General features: G+C 42.4%; 1 protein-coding gene across 1 annotated transcript in view; it reads left to right on the forward strand.

Moving 5' to 3' along the window:
• Positions 1-22,538, forward strand: part of FBXW4 (F-box and WD repeat domain containing 4) — a 216,438-nt gene that overhangs the window by 42,224 nt on the left and 151,676 nt on the right. The window contains exons 2-3 of the mRNA XM_073685282.1: positions 17,197-17,292; positions 21,961-22,146. Of these exons, the coding sequence (XP_073541383.1) occupies positions 17,197-17,292; positions 21,961-22,146 (282 nt within the window). The remainder of the gene's footprint in view (positions 1-17,196; positions 17,293-21,960; positions 22,147-22,538) is intronic.

Below are 22,538 nucleotides of genomic sequence, written 5' to 3' on the forward strand. Positions count from 1 at the left end.
AAACGTTTGGGATATCCTTCCACAAGCTTCTCACAATAGTTGGTGGGAATTTGGGCCCATTCCTCCTGACAGAACTGGTGTAACTGATCCAGGTTTGTAGGTCGCCTTGCTCACACCTGCCTTTTCTGCTTTGCCCATAAATTTTCAATAGGATTCAGATCAGGACTTTGTGATGGCCACTCCAAAACATTGACTTTGTTATCCTTAAGCCACTTTGTTACTATTTTGGCAGTATGGTTCTGGTCATTTTCCATTTGGAAGACCTATTTCCGCCCAAGCTTTAACTTCCTGGCTGATGTCTTGAGATGTTGCTTCAGTATTGCCACATAATCTTCTTTTGTGCTGATACCGTCTATTTTGTAAAATGCACAAATCCCTCCTGCAGCAAAACAACCCCACAACATGATGCTGCCACCCCCTTGTTCCACAGTTGGGATGGTGTTTTTAGACTTCCAAGCTTCTCCCTTTTTCCTCCAAGCGTAACAATGGTCATTATGACCAAAATGTTCAATTTTAGTTTTATCAGACCACAGGACATGTCTCCAAAAATGAAGGTCTTTGTTCCTGTGTGCATTTGCAAACATTAATCTGGCTTTTTTATGTTTCTTTTGGAGTAATGGCTTCTTCCTGGCAGAGTGGCCTTTCAGCCCATGTTGATACAGTACTCATTTCACTGTGGATATTGACACAATCTTACCAGCTTCCACCATCATCTTTACAAGGTCTTTTGCTTTTGTCCTTGGGTTGATATGCACATGTCAGACCAAAGCACGTTCATCTCTGGGACACAGAACCCTTCTCCTTCCTGAGCGGTATGATGGCTGGACATTCCCATCTTGTTTGTACTTGCATATAATTGTTTGTACAGATGAACGAGGCTCCTTCGGGTATCTTGAAATTGTACCCAAGGATGAGCCAGACTTGTGCAAGTCCACAATTCTCTTCCTGATATCTTGGCTGATTTATTTTGACTTTCCCATGATGCTACACAAAGAAACAGTGTGTTTCAGGTGTGCATTAAAATACATCCACAGATGTGTCTCTATTAACTCAGATGTTGCAAAAAAAAACCTATCAGAAGCTTCCAGACACATGACATCATATGGGCAGTCCAGAATTGTTTAAAGGCATAGTAATCTTAGTGTATGCAAACTTTTGACTTTAGGGTAAGTAATAAAAATGCCTTAAAACATTCTCTCTCATTATTCTGGCATTTGGCAAATATTAAACATTATGGTAATTCTAATTGACCTAAAACGGGAAAGGTTTATTCTGACTTCATGTCAGATATTGAGAAAAACTTGCATATGTGTCTTTTTATATAGTGTATGTAAACTTCTGGTTTCAACTGTATATAGGGGATTTGAGCACAAAAATTAAACTTCGTGATTGTAAAGAATTTCTTTTGATTGTTTGCAAGCATAGTGGAATAAAACGTACTATTCCTATGTTTCCATGTTCAGAAATGTTGTGTTTTTCCACGGTTTCTTTTCTCTGCAGGTGTCTGCATCAAAATACACAGTCTTCATTGATTTTTGCGATTTTGCTGCTTTTTTTATGCATTTAAAAATTTTTTTTTTGTGTGTTTTTTGGTGCAAATTTGACACAGCGTTTTTTTTTTTTCCATTCAGCAATGATGGGATTCTGCTCTTTAATACGCAACCGCTCTTTTACATGTGTTTTTTCTGGCTCGCTATAAAAGCTATGGGATAGAAAAACGTACTGTTCTACAGCGTCTTTAGCCAGACGGTGGGCGTGAATTAGCTGGAACCGTTAAAGCGCTTCATCTCCGACTTCTACGTTTTGCTAAATTCTCCATTAAATGTGAGCAATGCCAGCCTCCTCCTCCATTATGGCTGATGCAGAAACAGAGATAGGGCCTGAGCCAAACAGCCAGCCCCCTTCATACAGGTCACCAGCACAAAGAGGGTGGAGCAGATGCAGAATGAGGGGTCCTAGCCCCGGAATCACCAATAATTAAACTATAGTACAAGATTTTATTATATTACATAGTTTTTCATGTCTACGGACTTCCCATTTAATCAGCTAAAAGTAGCCTGGTGTTAGAAGGTGGGACATTCACTATAATATTAGAAAATGCTATCTGGAATACAAGAGGTTAAGCCCCTTATTTTGGAAGGTAGCGGTAGGGTACGGGGTATGAGGACTTGCGGTTTTATTTGTGTGCTGCGTTGGTGACTAGTGAAAGTTTCCAGCTCAGGTGCAACAGTTCAGTATTAATGGCAGCATATGGTGTTCATCAAAGTAGAAGAAATCACATTATAATCGATACAGGTAGAATTTACTTCTTTTCTTTTTTTCTTTATTTTCCACAGTTATTTTGCTTTCTCTGTGATACAGATGCCTCAGTAATTTCAGCAAGTGGAGCAGATTATGAAAGAATTACTTAATTGTGTTTCTGTCAAAGAGGTCTACAGCAGATCGTAGCAGGGTAACTTTATTAGGCAGCGCATGTTAGATGAATGGATATGTTGGTCTGTTCTTTTGCAAAGTACAGAACTTTATTTTTCTCGAGAGAATAGTCTGCCTGTGACGGACTTGGCTGATAATCCCGCTGGAGACTCGTTCTGTGAGCCACACCAGCGCTTTACTGCACATTATTACCTTCCAATTGATAATACAGAGCTAGGAACTTAAAGGCAAACAAGCCTATATTTTGTGAAGGTCTGATAAGTGTATTGTATGTTTTTGTTTTTTTCCCTCATTTTTAAAATTTTTTAAGGACTCCCGTTCACAGGATAAAATTCAGCCTTATCCGCCAACCATCTGATGTGTATGGAGGCCTCCTGACTCTCCTGTGACAGATGATGTTGAACAGTTGGAATTTCAAAGCCCGATCCTTTTTGTTTTCTGGGAAAATAAGCCACTGTCAGAGGTGTCTGGCAGCAGCTTTGTCCCCTCTCCCCGCAAAAAAACCCAAAACAAAACCAATGACCATCACCGATGAATGCCAGCCTAATCCTATACCCAGTCATTGTATCATTCTTTTATGGGTTGTCAAACAGCACATATATCCTCAGCTACCGGTCCAGATCAGAGGAGAGGCTCACTCCATGGGGGCAGAGACGCAGTTTGCTTTTGGGGTTTGATCATTTTATCCCCAGATTGTCACTGAATCTCAAACATTGCAGCAAAATTATTGCCATTGTGATTGTGCTCAGCCTTTAAGATATTAAAGCCCCACCTGTGATTATTATTGATGATAACCCCATGAAGTAATTGAAATGGCTCCTGTAACCTGGGAACAAGATCAATTGATGGATCTTTTTCTTTTTTTCTTTTTTTTTAAAGGAGATATCTTTAGCATTCTTTTTTCCTAACCCATCTTAATTATGTATGTAATTTAGTGTTTTTTTTAAATCTTACTGATCACAGTCTTCCCTGGTTTCAGGACCGCTCCATTCCTCTTCTGGCCCACATGATCTGAAATCAAACAAAATGAAATGTGACAAGTTTTTGCTCTAATTTTATTTTGGTGCTCTCGTTTTTTATTTATTTTTTAACTCCACCTTATAGTTTCAGAGATGTGGGTCTTTTTTTAGTGCTAATTTTCATGGGCTTTACCTAGAGGGTGGTGCTCAGTCACGCCCCTAAACAATCTGGGAGCAACCTTGCCACCTTGCTAACGAACATAAAAACTAATACCGAATTAAAAGCCCATATCTATGGAACCCCATATGGCCGATTTAAAAAAAAAAAAAAAATGGATTGTCCGGGAAGCTGTAGAAATAACATAGAAGAAAAAAACTGGACACTGTTCACCTGGTGACAGGTCCATTTTAAGTGGATCTGTCACCAGACTTGACCGTGCACATTGTATGCATTACTGTTATTATTATATATTATATATTTATTATTCTTAATTAATGTGTTAGATATTGACACTGTTAGGATGCTAATGGGTTAATGAACACTGAGATTAGGAACATGTCTCTGGGATCCTTAGGTCCAATTTTCTCTACATCCATAGGTCACGTATTGTGCTGTGCCACTCATGCCGTCCTCCTCATCCCTTTAGTCTTTCCTCCATCCCCTTTTTCGGCTTGTCTTTTTGTGGGTTCCTCATATCCAGAATCGACTCCTGTTGGCGCATAGTCCAGCTTGGAATTTATATCAAAGACACTGGCTCTTTCACTATTAAATTCTTTGGATACAATTGTTTATTATGTGCCTTACTTGTGGACTAATGGAAGACTCCTGAGCTCTCACTGCACTTGATACCTGAGATTTTACGGAAACTATCATATTGACAGATTTCCACGTTGGTAAATACACCACTGAAATCACTTTATGTTGCCCCAAGACAGAACAACAAGGAAAAAACAGAGCTATTGTGGTTGTGTGACAACAAAAAAATAATACATGAAGCATTGCTTACCTGTTAATTCCTCCCAGCGCTGTCTCTACGCCTCTCTGGTGCACCCTGCCGGTCTTTGTATACATGGCCGTGGGGTTGATGTTTCATCTGCACACTGGACAGTGATTGGATGCAGCAGTCAGATGTAAATAAAGACGGGAGGCACTGAATGGTGGGGGATTTAATAGAAAGGTAATTCTGACTATTGGTGGGGGTCTCAGCGGTTGGACTCCAGCAGATAGGGGATAACTTCTTACTGGAGTATCCCTTTAAATGAATTTCATCAGCAACACTTTTTACAATTAAAACTATACCGCATAGTCTGTATGGGTCTGCCCTGACAAGTGCCATTCTGCTGTATAATTATGCTCTATCTGAAGTTATGCACGGGGTGTCTTTATGGCGCAAGTGCTTTAAATTAATGGGGAGGTGGACTTTGTACATTGCATGTATGTAAGGCTCTTGTGTTAATGGTTCACTTGATATGTTGCTATTACAGTTCATGGCAAACAATCAAAACTGTTCCCTTTTATTCCTAACGGAGGATGTTGAGCTACATGTAACGTGTGAGTCACATTTCGGGCATTATTTCTCCAACCTGGACATATCAGTGTCTGAGCATCACAATTGCTTTGGGAGGGTCTACGCAGGAGCCTGTCCTAATCCCTGATGCACTCTCCTTTCAGAGTCAGGAGTTTTGCGTGGGATAGATAAAGTGACTGTAATGTTACGTTTCTTGCTGGTTGTGGAGTTGCGAGCCTTCATTACAGCTCCTTCCTGCAGCTGGAACTTGGAGCTCGCAAGGGATATTGCATTTCTTCAGCTGTACTGGCCAAGTTCGAGAGGAAATCCTTAATTTGAAGACTCCCCTCACCTCCTCATTGTTTTGTTACATATTTTTCATACAATGAAGTTGCCTACTTAGGGAAAATGTGCTGTATACCACGTTTCATCTATGAAAGTTAGTGGTGAAGCCCCAAATGTATATTTCTTACTGCAGTCCTGGATCGCAGAGCAAAGCACACTTAGAAGAAATGCAATCCCGATGAAGGCAAGAACAAGGCCATAAACTCTTATATTGTTTAAAGGGAACTTGTCCTTACAAAAAATCCTATTTAGCTGTAGATATTGGGGGTAATCTGCAGGTAGACGGCATTTAAACCATTTGTAGCCAGTAGAGATGAGCAGACCAGTGGAAGTTCAGGTTCTGGTACCCAACCCAAACTTAAGTCCAAAGTTCGGTTTGGGTACCAGAACTGTTCCCAAACTTTACCTGAACCCAAACCCAATTGAAAACAATGGAGACTCTCCCTCACTCTCTCTCTCTCTCCTTCCCTCGGAACTCTGAACATTAAAACAAACTTATTTTCGGAAGAGATCTGTGTTCGGAGTTTACGAACGGACACTAACTGTCCTGTACAAATCCCAACCTTTTAAGTTTGGGTTCGCTGATCTCTAGTAGCCAGCTTACTGGAGCAGCGGCTATAGGGAGAAAATTAAGTTTTATTCTCCCTGTAGCTGCTCGCTTTCAGGCATTAAGGTGGTGAAGGGAGGAGATAGTCACCGATCACTGTACAGGGAGCGCGCTATTATCACTCACTGGCTCTTTGACAGTCTGGTCTGCGGAGTGTGTGTATGTAGCAAGTGTGTGCAGAATAGGAAGTCAGTGAAAGTATTCAAGAGTAATTACATGATTACAGCTGCACTATATATATATATATATATATATATATATATATATATATATATATATATATATATATATATAATGATTGGTGACTACAACTGCTCTCAGCGCCGCCCCAATGACTTGAGGAGAGCAGCTACAGGAAGGATGTAACTTAATTTTCTCCCTGTAGCCGCTGCTCCAGTAAGCTGACTATACAGAGCTTAAATACGATTTACCAGCAGAATACCCCTTTGTGTGCAGGCGAGGTGACCTGATCCCTTTAAGGAAGAGACAAAAGGATAGGTTTAATTATTGAAATAGTTGTTTAGAATGATCCCTTAATCCCCCATATCTATTTTACTAACATTGGTCAAAACTGCGGGTTCAGACGACAGTCTGCTGTGTATGGAGGCATCGAACAGATGATTGTCGGGAAAGAAAAGGATCTGACATGTCCGATTTTGAACTGCCAATCTGTTACGCAAGGTGTAGGAAAGTCTAAGTGCAACTCGAAGGGAAGGGGGAAAAGGGGGCCCAGACTCTAGAGAAAGGGGCTGACCTATATCACCCTGTCTCCCCTAACGTCCCTATATTGGTTCCGCACCAATCGCCGCACAGGAACCTCACCTTGTCTTTCCCTGCCATTTGGCCCTGGCTAGGGAAGAGAGAGGATGAGCGCTAGTCAATCCCCACTGACAACTAAAGACAACAAGGGGGAACAAACAAAGGAAGATAGCTTAGCTTTAGTCGACTTCAGAGAGATGAACACACGTCCTCTTAGCACCAAAGAGGAAGAAGTACTGCACTAGCTCCAAGCCTTCACAAGGATTCATGTGAGTATCGCCGGCACCTCCCTCTAACAAACAGCAGGTATTTATACACCCAGGCCAGGGTGTTAGCCAGAGGAAGGTAGCTGCTGGGTCCTAGAGAGACCGCTTCTAAGAAGGTGTCTGTAATGCCAAACCCGTGACACAAGCCTTTTGTTCTACCTGAGATAAGACAAAGCCAAAGATGACGGCTTGTGTGTGTGGGAGAGACATTCAAGATGGCTGTTGGCCGGAAGCTATCTAAGGTGTGTGGTGGGCTTTTGGCTCCGTTCTAAGAGGTGAGTGGTGGATGGCCTAAGGAAGTGATGATGCCTAAGCATAGCCAAATTATAGGTTTGTGTTATACAGATCTATGATACAGCTCCCATGGGCAGCTATAAGCAATACTCCATGTAACACACTGTGCCTTTATGGGCCTCCAATTCTACACCGAGGCGATGATTTGCCTAGATTAGTTTTAGAGAGGCGTCTCGGACACCTATGTATGGTGACACAAGATGCATCAAGTGTACGCGGCTTAATATATTCAGCGCATCTTTGGCTGTTTTAATTTAAAATGTTACACTTTTATGTTTTATGCCAAAATTTACGTCCCTTTATGGCATAAAAGTGACATAAAGCTATCAATAAATTTCAGCCCAATTTTTTTATTTTTTATAGATTTTGTCAGGAAAATTTTAGTTTTTTGAGGGAGGCACCAAATAGCATCGTAAGAAGTCCTTAACTTGTACAAAGTCCGTGTTTGCAGCTATGCCATAAAGACTTTTATATCCTCCCATTTCTGATAGGTGAGACAGGTGCCAGGATGGCCATTAAGGGGATTAATGGAGAGGGCTGTCATTTGAGGAGGTAGAAGTCATTCATTCATAAATGGGAAGATGGTACAGAATTGACGAGGAGAGGACCAGAAGGTTGGGGAGGACAAGGTCACCACAAGCAGATTATGTATGAAGAATTCACTAATAAAATACACAATACTTGTAATTAGCAATATTAACTCTAAGTACAAGATCCTGTCAAGGGTAAAAAACATTTTGAAATTGTTATGTATAGTATCTATATATATATATATAATCGTCTTATCCCGTCTGTCTGTCTGTCTGTCCAGGAAATCCCGCGTCGCTCATTGGTCCGGCAAAGGCCATTCAGCGCCGCGGGGTTTTCTGAAAAAAGATGGCGGCCGTTAGCGGCTCATCTGCGGGACGGAGCTCAGCGCCGATGCAGCCGGGAGATGACCGGCGCGAGGCGCTCATCTCCCGACCGCCGGCGACACTGACCTCCATGCGACTAGGGTGTCAAGGGAGGACCGGAGAGCGGCGCTGCGGGGCGGGATACTTCTGTTGCGAGCGCCCACTCATGTCCCGGGTTCTCGCAGCGGAAGTAGCCGCACAGGCAGCGACGCTGACCTCCATGCGGCTAGCGTGTCAAGGGAGGACCGGGGAGCGGCGCTGCGGGGCGGGATACTTCTGCTGCGGAAGTACCCGCACAGGCAGCGGCGCTCCCCGGTCCTCACCAATACGATTCCGCTCCCCGGTCCTCACCAATACGATTCGATGATTGGTCGCGATCTCTCGCCGCGACCAATCACTGATCTTGCCCCAAAATTTAAACACCGCTGTGCTGATTGGTCGCGGCCTCTGCCCGCGACCAATCACCGATTTGGGCGCCACATTTAAACACTGCTGTGATGATTGGTCGCGGACGCTGGCCGCGACCAATCACCGATTTGTGTGCCACAATTAAATAGCGCCCACGACCAATCACCGATTTGTGCGCCACAATTAAATAGCGCCCACGACCAATCACCGATCTTGCAGACCCATTTAAACACCGCTGTGCTGATTGGTCGCGGACGCTATTTAAATGTGGCGCCCAAATCGGTGATTGGTCGCGGGCTGCTTCGGCGACCAATCAGCACAGTGGTGTTTAAATGTCTCTGCAAGATCAGTGATTGGTCGCGGCCGATATTTAAATGTGGCGCCCAAATTGGTGATTGGTCGCGCAGCAGCGCCCGCGACCAATCAGCGATTTTGAACACAAATGTCCGGACCTTAGTAACACCATGCGGCTACTGTCGGGAGATCAGCGGCTAGGGTGTCAAGGGAGGACCGGGGAGCGGCGCTGCGGGTCGGGATACTTCTGCTGCGAGCAGTCGCTCATGTCCCGGCTTCTCGCAGAGGAGGTAGCCGCTCAGGCAGCGGCGCTCCCCAGTCCTCACCAATACGATTCCGCTCCCCGGTGCTCACCAATACGATTCGCTGATTGGTCGTTGTCTCCGCACCCGACCAATCAGTGATCTTGGCGCAAAATTTAAACACCGCTGTGCTGATTGGTCGCGTCTGGCGTCCGCGACTAATCAGCAGAGCGTTGTTTAAATTTGGCGCCAAGCTCGCTGATTGGTCGCGGCTGGCAAACGCGACCAATCAGCGAGATTGGCGCCAAATTTAAAAAATGCTCTGCTGATTGGTCGCGTCTGGCGTCCCCAAACAATCAGCGAGATTGGCGCCAAATTTAAACAACGCTCTGCTGATTGTTCGTGGCCATTGCCCGCGACCAATCACCGATTTGGGCGCCACATTTAAATAGCGGCCGCGACCAATCACCGATCTTGGTGCCACATTTAAGCACTGCTGTGCTGATTGGTCGCGGACCCTTAAATCGGTATATTTCCACGTGCTGTGGATTTCAAATCAGCAACGTTGTTCCTTTTTTTTTTTTGCTGTGTATTTTTTTTCCTTAGTGTGTCAATGAGATTCACAATAGAGATCAGTTGTGGGAGATGCCGGTTTGCTGCACTGCTGGTCAATATGGAAGAAGAGATATCCAGAGAATGATGATAGTGATCTTATTCTCATCTTACTTCATCAAGAAAAGCCGCAAAAAGCAGTGGTTTCTCCTGATAGAGAAGTTGTAGATACTTTGAAACGCATTGAGAATAAAACCGCTATCATTTCATTATACCCTGGATTCTCTGGATATCTCTTCTTCCATATACACCCGCATCTCTCTATGCTGGACCCCCCAACCTGCAGAGCAGCACAGCTGGATTGATATCTTGTGTCTTTACAGTGTTTGTGCTTTCTCACAATAATGCCAGGTGAGCACGGCCGTATCACCATATAACGCAGTTTTCTGGATAACGCCCTATTGCGCTTTTCCGTTCCTCTAGCTTTCTCTCAATGAGATTTACAAGACAGCTACTGTAACACACAGTGGATTTTACACCTGGATCTGCGGATATGCCAATTGGGAACACACCCTAAATAAAAAGTGGCCATTCATTTTAAGAGAAACTACTCACTGGACAGCCCCCGACAGGTACATTCAGGGGATCGAGCATACAACCCATGACATTTTTGGCTACAGTCACTCCGTGAGCCGATTCACACAAACTCCAACAGATAAATCATTCTTAATGTGCCCACACACCTTAGGCCTTGTTCACAATGCATTTGTGGGTTCCTCTTCAATTTCCGAAAACGGGTTCAGACAGTACCCCAACCAAGCCATAGACTGCAAGGACACAAACGGAGTTCATATGGTTTTTGTGCCCATCTGAAAAGGACAGCGCCAGAAAAAAGTGCACAAAGGGAGTCCATACTATCCCCGTTTGTATCATTGCAGACTATGGCTCAGTCGGGGGTACTATGTTAATTCTCTTATTCAGGGATTTAGATATTACCCAGACAAAATGCATAAACTTATTGGGTACAGGACTTGGCTAACATACGATGAACTCTCATCTCAGTGGAGCGTTCATGTGTTTTTAATGGAGAAAGGAGAGAAAGCAGAAAAACAAAAGAATCATGTGTATGAATTGTAACCCCAACCTTTTGTTCCCCGACGGTTGACAGTCCGGATGTCCACATGCACCTTAGATGATCATCTGGTCCTACTGAAAGCGATTGGTCTGACTAATTTTAATCTGATGTGCATGGGGGCCTTTACTGACGTGGACTAGTCAGGATACAGATAACGGGATGTATTACATCCACTCTCATTGGCATTTAAAGAGCTGATTAATTACTGCATTATTTTTTTTTAACTTTCCAGCTTCTTTAGAAAACTGAAGTAACCATTACTGTGAATGTTAATGACAGATCCTATAATCGGTTGACTCGAAATAAGTCTTAGAAAAAAACACATGTATTTTTTTTCTATGTATTTTTATTTTTCTGACTTATCTGCTCTATGCTATATCTGCATTCACCCTGCCTTCGCCTCCTTCGGATATCCTTCCATAAAGTTAAAATAAGCATGAACGTTCCAGGTCCCCCTGCGCTCGGCTCGGAGGGGAGAGATTAGCACGATGTGTGGTCTGTTTCTGTGCTATGGCATGCTCTGTTTGGGTAACCAATTTACTTGAATGCTGAAAACAGTTTTTTTTTTCCCTTTCTCTCCCCCAATTACTTCTTCAGCCTGCGATTGTTACTTTTTGATACATTTTGGCATCTATATCCCATTGGGGACGTTCCGCTCCATTGACTTTGTTTTTGCGCTGAGTTTTCCGAGCATTAGCCATAAAGTTCAGCACAAGTGCAGTTATTGATATATAGGTGGGGGATCATATTGTGTATACATTGAATTTAATGTCACACGGGGACTGAACTATTCTTCGGGATACGTCTGCAGATTTTTTTTTTTCTTCTGCTGGGAACCAACACAATTATTACTTTTTTTTTCTTTTTAATTTCTGGAATCCTTCCTCAGTAGAGCAGTTGTAAGACCTCTAAATTATTCTCTGGTCTAGCTTTGCTGATCATAGGCCAGGTGCCGGCGAAGATTTAAATGATCGAAAAGCTTTTGCTTTTTGTTTTGTTTAAAACAGGTCAGATGCCCAGGAATGCAGTCAAATTATAATGGTCTCTAAGTGCCGGAAGATGGAGAAGAGGGAGACGAGAGAAAAATGAGCCCTGGGCTTTGAGAAAGGGCTGGGAAAATGGAGATTTAGGCAGGCCCCGAGGGCAGGTTAGAGATTCCTACATGTATTAACAGCAAGGTGTGATGTTTATATACACGGGACTAATCGTTTTTTATGTGGCCTCTTTCTCTCAAAGCCTCCGCTAATGGGCTGCGAGTTTTACCCATCGTTGTTCCTATTTTGTGTCTGTTTTTTTCTCTCCATCTTTTGGTCCAAAGGGATTTTTTTTAGTAGAATAATTGACTTTAGTCTTAATATTTTGTATTTTTCTTTCTATAAACAGTATAGTCTAATTCAATCAAATCAATTTTACGATCAGTGTTTTTTATTTCTTTTGTCTGATTTTTGTCCGTTATTACTTGTCCCATGTGTCCATTTTTCAATGTGAAACAGCCATCCTACTGCGACAAGGTGACCCCAATTGGGACATTCCCAGCCCTGAGCATTTTGTCCATATACAGCTTTCCTCGGGCAGGTGTCTGAACTGTCAGGCGTGGGTCCTGGTCTGCTCCCCATCTACATTAAGGTCTGCTGACACATGCTGAGGTTCAATACTAGAGATAGGACTGTCCCGATTAGGTACACCTTGTCGTGGTGGGATGGCTCTTATACTTTTTTGATCAAAACAGTGTCCCTATGCTATTTATATGTACTATTATGATTTATTAATTTACTGCTCACTTTGTTTTTGTTCAGACTATGAGGCATGTGTTCTATCCATGACAAACAGATATAAAATGTACATGAAAAAATGGATGTGTGAATGAGGCCTAAATCTGATGAAAGATCTTGTTTTGATCAACAGAGAAACGTGGTTCATTCCAGAAATACTGTAGTTCAAATCTGGGCGAATCTGCTGAAAAATCCTCACATTCGACTATGGCTTAAACCCCTTCCATCTGGAAATCCGCAACATGCTTGTTTTTCAGTGTAGAAAGTTTTTATGACACATGGATGGCTCGTTGAAAACCCCATTCTCATGTACTGCAATTTACGTCGGGTTCGTATTGCGACGTCTAGATGAGACAGATTTTCTGCAAATTAAAGTAGTAGCACTGTACATGTGCATTGGGCTCTATTCACATCAGGGCTGTGGAGTCGGAGTCGTGGAGTCGGAGTTGGTATAAAATATACCGACTCCGACTCCACAGCCAGAATATAATAAATTGGGTACACTAGTTCAATGCAGTTTGTGGGAATATTTTTTCATAAGAATTTGGGAGTTATGAAATGTCCTATTCCTGATCTAAGGGTCTAGACTTTTAGCTGAGATGAATCTGTACTGCAGTAAATTTATCACTTCAACATGAGCCGTGTATGAGGGAGTCGGAGTCGTGGAGTCGGTGTCATGGAAATTGAGGAGTCGGAGTCGGAGGTTTGGCTTACCGACTTCACAGCCCTGATCACTTGTAGTGGACATTTTCTGCACTTGCTCGGCACAGATTTTTAAATCCACAACATGGTTATTCTGATGTATAAAATGCAGCAGGTTTTCTAGCTTTCAACCATTCGGTGTATAAAGGGTGAAATTTGTGTTGAATACACAGCAAAATCGGCACTCCGTCTTTATTGTGGAATCGATATGATTTGCACCAATCTCTGTGGTGGAAATACCTCCCACCACGTTTGGACTAAGGGTAACAATAAAACAATTTCACACAGATTGGATCCACAGAAAAACTCCAGCTGGTAACTTTTATTCAATATAGTTTACGACACTTAAAAATGTAGCGACATTGCCTAGAAAATGAAATCATACCAATTAGTTACTACTGATGTAGCCTTTATAACTCCAAATGCTTGTCAGTGACTGTCCTAGGAGAAGAATAGTCTAAGGGTTAATTTACATAAGTGTACGGGACCTGCTTTAGCTCAATAGTCCTCTGTTCTTGTGCAAAGGCATCAGGAAATTTTCTGTATAAATCAAGTAGTGGCTGTTATATGAATGAGACCTGGATGGGAGATAAATGTTGTTTATTGGACATCCCTTTTAAAGGGAATCTGTCAGTAGGTTCAACCTTCCTAAGCCGTCTATATGGGCATGTGAGTTATAGAGAGCTGAATAAAATGGCACCTTGATCTCTGCGATCCGATGTCTTATTCCAGAGAAATCCACATTTTTTTTAATATGTAAATGAACTGTTAAGATCTATGGGCCGGACAAAGATCTCCCCTAGAATCCGCCTCCAGAGCTTATTGTAAAGGAGACATTACCAGTGTGAGACATGTAGATCAGGAGAGCAGACTGTCAGTCATTACATAGGGTACTTAGTGAACTACATCTTAGACCTCAGTTCACATTGCTTGGTTTTTTGTCTTGTTTGCATTCTGTGCAATTTAAGGGTGTGGCATACCCTTTGTTGAGCTGATTAGTATATATGTAGCTTACCACGGGCCTAGGTGGTCTGGAGTTGGGACCCGGTCCTATTTGTCTACCCCTTTATATGCATTACTTCAACTTTGATATACAGTAAGGTTTTTAATATAGGCAGTATAGGTACCGTCCCAATTTAGGGTCACCTTGCCGCTGGTGGGACGGCTTGTATACTTTTTTTGATCAAAAATAGTTCACTAAGTACCCTATATTTATTATGCAACTTTGCTTTACATTTATATATAATGATGGTAGGGTATGAGATATATTTTTGTCTTTTGTAGGTTTTGCTTCTTTTTGCTAGTGTGAACATGCTCCTATTTCTTGCATGTCTACCATCTTAGACCTCAGTTCACATTGCTTGGTTTTTTGTCAGTCATTACATGTCTCACACCAGTAATATCCCTTGCCTTTACAATAAACTCTGGAGGCAGATTCTCAGGAAGATCTATGTCCGGCCCATAGATCTAAATGGCTCATTTACATATTAAGAAATATGTGGATTTCTCTGAAATAAGACATCAGATTGCAGATCTCAAGGGATCAAACTTCCTATGACCTACATGCCCCTATAGATGGCAAAGGAGGGTTGATCCTACTGACTGAGTCCCTTTAAAAGGCATGTCCAATAATTGACATTTCCCTCCCATCCACAGGATAGATAAGTGTATAATCATGGGGTCTAGCTGCCCCACTAATACATACAGATTTAGCAAAGCTGAATTAGCCTTTCACTTTTCAGGCTGAAGAGTTTGCACCACCTTGGAGTTTATCTGCAGTTCAGTATAAAACTACTGATGGAAGATAGATCTGATCATGATTATAATTTCTACTGAAAAACAAATTCTGGTTTAGGCCCGGTATTTTTCAGCAGTATTCGTCTGCCAAAAACCTGGAATGTCTGCAAAACACAGAACAGGTATAAGTTTTTCAATTATAGTTTTTCTCTATAAGTTCTACGCCTGGTTTTGGCATACAAACACTGATGCAAAATACTGACATGTGAATGAGGCTTTAGGCTAGTTTCACACATCCTTCATTCACATGTGTAGGGATTGCAATGTGCAGATCACCCATAGGTCTCCAGACCAGAACTACACAGACTCCTATGTCTATAAGTCCTCATTCACATGTTCTTGAAAAAATGGTACCGGTGTCATCAGTGATTGGACCGTGTGTCTGTTTTACCATCAGTGGGTCATCAGTGTTTGATCCGTGAATGACGGATGCGTGAAACCAACCTTGCTATCTACCGCTGAGTTTTCTTCCTCTTTTGTAGTTTAGGTAAATGCATATATTGCGTGATTCAAGTATTTTTTCTTTTTTTGTGCATCTACTTACCTGTTTGACCTTTTACCCTGTGTTTTTATACCTTTTCTGTCTAGCGTGCGATGAAGAATATATACGTGTCCTCATTTAAAATGATAGGGAGTGTCTTATAGAGCCTTAGGTACGTCCGTTTAGGAAGTAAATTGCAGCAGAAAAAATTTGTTGTATAACTTTCATGCAGATTTTATCACTGATCATCTTTGTATTTTACCCTGTACATTGTGCGAAATCTGCTGTAAAAATCCACAGCAGATTTGTCATCAGATTTCACAATACAAACTGTGTACGTTACCAAACAGATCTCTTAGACTTGATAATGATACTGTATAATTCTATCTCCTACCAGCCTTATAAACGGCTCATCTGCATCCCTCCTTCCTGTTGCTCCCGAATCTCCGCCCACCTGGTCTGATTGACAGCTCCTCAGCATCCCTCCTTCCTGCTGCTCCTGAATCTCCGCCCACCTGGTCTGATTGACAGCTCCTCAGCATCCCTCCTTCCTGTTGCTCCTGAATCTCTGCCCACCTAGTCTGATTGACAGCTCCTCAGCATCCCTCCTTCCTGCTGCTCCTGAATCTCCGCCTACCTGGCCTGATTGACAGATCCTCAGCATCACTTATTCTTGCTGCTACTGCATGTCCACCCAATGGGCCTTGATGCTTGATGCTCTTGAGCATCCTTCCTTCCAGTGGCTGCAGAAACTGGCCAGCTAGTCTGATTGACAGCTTCTCAGTATCTCTCCTCCTTGCTGCTGCTGAAATCTCACAGTGCTCGGTGCAAGCTGCAGCTGTTAATCAGGCTAGGTGGGTGGAAATTCTGCAGCAGCAGGAAGGAAGGATGCTGAGGAGCTGTCAATCAGGACAGTTGGGTGGAGGACATGCAGCAGCAGGAAGGAGGGATGCTGAGGAGCTGTCAATTAGGACAGTTGGGTGGAGGACATGCAGGAAGGAGGGATGCTGAGGAGCTGTCAATTAGGACAGTTGGGTGGAGGACATGCAGCAGCAGGAAGGAAGGATGTTGGGGAGCTGTCAAGATCTGAAAGATCTTGAAATGTGAAGTTAAAGTGCTCACCACAGCTGCTTTGTGCAGTGTCAAGATAAGATTTTGTAGTCTCATTCAGTTTTCTATAAAAAAAAAAAAAAAAAAAAAAATTGTAGAAAAATCTTATATGCATTTGATTGAACTCTACATCAGACATCCACAGCTGACCCATTGGTTTCTACAGTGGATTTGTAGTTTGGACTGCCATGGGTCTGCACTCAGATTAACCCCTTGGATGCCGTTTCAGTAGGTGACGTCACTGATTCAAACAGATTTGGAATCCGCGTCTGAAAAATTTGCAGCCGTATTAACATCACTGCAGATTTCCCATTGAAAACCATTGAAAGTGATTTGTGGGAAGTTTCCACTGGTTGAGATATATACAAATCATCATATGCTTTGACATTTTAATTGAGCTGCAGTTTTTTCTGCTCACTGATTTTGGCATTTTTTATATATACAGTATTTTTTTTTTCTTATTTTCTACTGTTCCTTTCTTGCATTTTTTAACAAGCTGAACTGTCTTACTCTAGGAAAATGTACCATAGCTTTACTTTTCCTTGAAGTTGGACAGGCAAAATGGTATAATTCCCTATGTCAACCAGAGAGCTTTTTTGAGACGAGGATTTGAGGAATAACACCGGTCTTTGTCTGCAGGGCTTCTGGAATTCCTGTGAAGGAAAGAGTACGGGTTTCTCAAAACTGGAAAAATGGACGATGTCGGCGGGATGCCCTACTCAAGTGGAAACGCAAGCAAGTGACACTTACTCCTGTCTTCTTATAGTCTACGTTCTCTGCTGTGTTTTGATTACGTGTTTGTCTTATTGTTCTATTAAGTTTGAGCCAAGTTATTATATTTTATCCCATGTCATTTCTTTCAGGTCGCGTTCACACAATTACATTTTTTTTTATTTGATTTTTTTTTTATTCTCCAAAAATGCAGTAAAAACTGTGATTTCTGAAAAAGAAAACCCCCAAAAGTGCATCATGTGAGCACGGCCTCAGTGTTTTTAGTGCAGTTTTTCTCTATTGAGATCAAAATGACTAAAGTGCGTAATTTACGTGGTTATTTTTTTTAGCCAGAACTTGCTTTTTTTTCTTGCAGAAGAAAAGGCATCAAAAATGCTATGTGTGAATATACCCTAAAGGGGTTGTCCGGGACTTTAACATTGATGGGCTGTTCTTAGGATAGGTCATCAATGTCTGATCGGTGGAGGTGCGACCCTCTGCGCCCGATCAGATCGGCTGTTCCCGGTGCTGGCGATACTGGAACTGCTCAGTTGTGCCTGGAAGTGCTCAGAGTACTGTGGGTGCTGCACGTCCGCCCTTTATTGATTCCAGTGGCGGGCCGATATGCAGTACCCAGAGTGCAACTGAGCAGCTCCGGCCACCACCAGCACTGGGAACAGCAGATCTGATGAGGTGCCGGGTGTTGCACCCCCACCGATCAGACATTGATGACCTATTCTAAGGTTAGTCCATCAATATTTAAGTCCCGGACAACCCTTTAGGGTCACCACTGCAGCAATCCGCTGAAGTTACCGTCAGCTGCTCATTTTCCTTGCAGTGGCCACTACAGGAGATATTTAGCATTACATGTGACCATCAGTGAATAGTCCTTATGTAATACATGCATACAGAGCAGCTTCCTCCATGGCTCATAGTCAAGGGGATCTTGAGTAGAGGAACCCCATTTATTATATCTGTATGCCCTAACATATATGAAGAGGGGCTGCAGAGGGGGTCGAGTACCTTAATAAACCTTACTAATTACACTTCTAGTTACATTTCCATAACATGCCTCATCTGTCGGCATTAGCCACATCTTCTTATTGATGGCAGTGTCTTTTAAAGCTGATTTTCTGTGGATTAATGTCCAGTATAAATCAGTTTTAAAGTCCAGTTTGTCTCCACAGGGAGCCATATTTACACACAGCTCTGACATATAGGCACAATCCATTTCCACAATGTGAGAGCTGCTGACATCGGGGGCTTTTGTAGTCATCCCCTTTGATGCATGTCCAGGTGCTGAGGAGATGGGTGTCTTTACCAAAAGGAAGAAGATTGCAAAATGGGGGGGACAACAAAAATACATTTTGCAGTTAAGTATAAGGCGGCACACAGCCCAAGCTCTAGTTTCATGTATCACCCGTAGTGATATATGTCACAATTAAGAAAAGGGTAAAAATCCCAAGTCTCGTGGAGCGGATCGCTTTGTACCTGCTGCTCTGCAAGCGAAGAAGCAAAGATAAATGTGTGCGAGCAGGAACTGCTGCCCCATAAAACATCTCCTGCCTCTGCCACGGCCGCTTCATAATCATCTGTTTGTGATGACAGAGTTCGCCGGGAAATGACTCTGCTGTCATTGAGAATCTAGACGCCTGGCGTTAAGTGTAGAAATGCCTGAAGGGTGACCAGTGCCGGAGCCCCACCACGTGGGAATATTACCATATCTCATTTCCTGCCTCGAAATGCAGACTTTTTATTAATCACGCTGGTCACTGAGTAGGTGAGATACGCACTGGATGGAGAAGATGATTTCATATGAACATTTTCCAATAATTGTTTGCTCCTTTTACTATGTGATGTTTCATGTCCGCCCCGGGTTTGTGATACAATTCAATAGTTAGTAATAGTTACTCAATAGTTAACGCTGCTATTGTAATGGCTGGATTATCCTCCAGTCCGGGCACTCACTGGTGACTTGCTGATGAACATAATGCTCACTGACTATAAGGAATTCTTCATCCATTGTGGTATGTTCACACATTAGCCTTTTAGATGCGTTTTTTGCCAGAAAGCTTCAGCAGGAAGGTGTTTTTTTTTTTCTATGTTTTGATCTGTTTAAACCATTTTGATCTCAATGGGGAAAAACTTCAGTGCAGCCGGTTGTGCACTGATGCATTGCTGACCGGCTGTCAGTCAGTGCCGGCCAAGCTTACATCCGCTGCTGTCAGTGCTGTGAGCCGTGACTGTAATTGCCCCAGGCACCCCTTCATGACTGAAAGCCGTCGGCTCCCGGGAGACATAAAGTTCATTTTCTCTGTGCCACACTTTGAGTACAGCTGCTGGGCACCTGCGTAACACTATTAACCTATAGATTGACCTTATATCTGCAGGTTAATAGTGTTATCGGGCTGGACAAGTTCCCTTTAATGATGGCCATGGTGGTTGTCACCAAGTTTCCCCAGAAATGGATATGACTTAAGCTACATTCACACATCCATTTCCATTTTCCCATGTATCATCCATTCTACAGCCATTATTTTTTTCCTCATCTGTTTATAAAGACAAGCTGATAAATTGAATTATTTTTTCCATTAACACCGAGCATTGGATCCAGTTAATAATGGATGGAAAACTGATGTAAATTGGATGATCCATTATTGATGGATATACTAAAACTTGAACAAGTTCCGCAAAGATGGATTAGAATAAGTCATGTATAACAGAACGGACACACAGATCCGTTATAAAAAAAACCTTGTGTGAATTGCAGCACACACATGAGAGAAACACAAAATAAAAACGCCAAAGTTTATTTAGACAATTCATAAAATATACAATAAAAATAATTTAAAAGGACATCCCACTTCTGCATAGCTGATTATATTTGCAGGAAAACACCATAGATATTAGTTCAGAGTATAATGGCAGTGCAAGAAGTTATTTTCCCTGTGTAATTATAGTTGTCTACAATTTGCCCACCATGTTATGTCCCTCTCCAGTAAATCAGTTTCTCTCTAAGATATTAGTAATAGTAGATTTGTTAGGCATTTTACTTGGACAAAAATGGTTAGCTGTTTGCTGTAAGGTTAGTGCAGTATAGCAGGTCTGGTCTGTCCCCCTGCCCCAGCTCAATTTTTGCTTCTCTAACTTCTTCCTGGGGGCACCAGCTAACCATTTTTGTCCGGGTAAAAATTCCGAAATTGCCGGAACAATGCAGGGGCGAGAGGTGAATATAAGCTTTTCTTATTTTACTTGGGGAACCGCAGCATTTGGACAACCAAGCCGTGGACAACCCCTTTAAATCATTGAAACCAGGTACATAATCTTGCATTTAAAAAAAAAAAGCACAAGCGAGCACAGAAAGCATTTCTTAACTTAAAAAGTGAAAGCAAATCTCATGGAAATTTAAAATCTGGACTCTGTATTGGCTATAAGGAAAAAGATAGCAACCCCCCCCCCACCCTCTCTAAAAGATAAAAAGCCCCAACAACTCCCATAACTTTTTCGCTACACTCAAAAAGGGATCTCCGAGTCCGCAGCCAATGATCTCGACATATTTCATTACATACAACTTGTCCATGAGTTGGGAATATATACTTGGCACCCTACGTGGAGCTTCCCTTTAAGATGCTCTGCATGCTCCCTAGTTCTGCTTCATCTGACATCTATGCCGTCCTGTGGTCTATAGTTTAGAAATCCTACAGGGCCAAGGATGCTGTAAACCAAATCCAGAGGCGGATTATACACATCTCTGTGGTTTGTGGTATTTATTCACCTGCGCTCCTTCACCCAAATCATTGTCCTGCGCAGTAGGAGCAGGATTTGTGGTTTCACCACTCATGGGATTAAAGCCAAACATTCAGCCAATAAGTTAACCTGTTAAATGTCACGGTGCTTCCACCTCATTGGCTGTTTAATATTGGCTACTGTATCCCATACTGTAAAAATTACATATAGTATATTAAGCATAGGTGAAGTCATAATGTGAATTACTAAATTAGCATTCACACCACAGCTGCTGCAGAACCTCTCTTTAAGGAGAAGTGGTAACTTAATGTCAGTCGCTGATTTCACCATGTAATTTGTATTCAGCAGCTAAGCTGTGGGTTCCCACATATGTTGCCAACAGTTGCCTAACTGTGCCACACACCGTCCTCCAGAGAGTGCCGCTCGCAGTCACTTTTCAGAGTGCCTATGTTGTACCGTGCAGCTCGGTGTAACCATTGCCATATGATATCAGAATGTGCTGAAAATACAGTTATTACTTATGGAAATAATCCCTTATGTTGTACACATGTGATTACTTTTCTCACAAAAGCCAAAATCAGTATTGCATACAGTCCATCGACCACCTGTAGTTTTGCATTATTTTTGGTTTTGCCATACATCACATTGCATCCTCATCCAAAAGTCAGATGCTGGGCAGCTGGAAGCAGTAGTAGGTTGTCCCATTACATTTAGGCTCTGTTCGCACCTTGTCAATCTGTGCACATATCTTATACGCCATTTACAAATATCCCTTTGTATACATCGGATTTATCTATAGACCTCTGTGGACTGATCTTTGGGTCCCACAGGTTAGACATTCACCACCCAACATTGTAGTTATGGCATATCCTAGGGTTAAATAGAATGCAAATGTTTTATTACTTTCTTTTTCTTGTATGATTACACTTTTCTCCTTTCTTTTAGTTTGATGCCCTGGCTGCAAGTAGATGGGAATGTGTTATATTTTACTCAGGCTGAAGAAATCAGAGCCCACCAGCTGCACACCAATGGTGGCCGACTTCACAAAAGACCCTTTGCAAAGTTCTTGGGTCATCAGGAAGATGTCTGTCGCTTTGTTATCTCCGATTCTCACATAATCAGTGGCGGAGGGTACGTTGATGCCGTTTTCTTTTGTGTTATCCATAAAACATTTGTACGTTAACATGCAGTTGGCAACTGTACAAGAAGTAGAGGCTAGGTGGAAGAAAGCTTGACTACACCGAGATTGTAATCTGTGAATGTGGAGACAAGTAGCTGAGCTTTCCAGATCTCACTATATTACCATAGGACAGGTCTTTGATGGATACATCTTAGTAGTGCAGGCAAGACGACTCCGGAATCTCACAGAACGAAGAATTTTCTAAGGAAGAGTGTCCATTGACTGAGCTGCTGCAGGGGGTGATTAGTATTGCATGGCACCCAATGAAGTCCCAATCAAGCAGATTTATCAGTGTCTGCTCATTAACCCTTCTCAAAAGTTGATCACCAGGGCACTGTCTAGA

This window comes from Phyllobates terribilis, unplaced genomic scaffold (genome assembly GCF_046119375.1).
Source record: "Phyllobates terribilis strain yellow unplaced genomic scaffold, ASM4611937v1 Scaffold_5__5_contigs__length_657084704, whole genome shotgun sequence".
NCBI classification, from domain to species: domain Eukaryota; kingdom Metazoa; phylum Chordata; class Amphibia; order Anura; family Dendrobatidae; genus Phyllobates; species Phyllobates terribilis.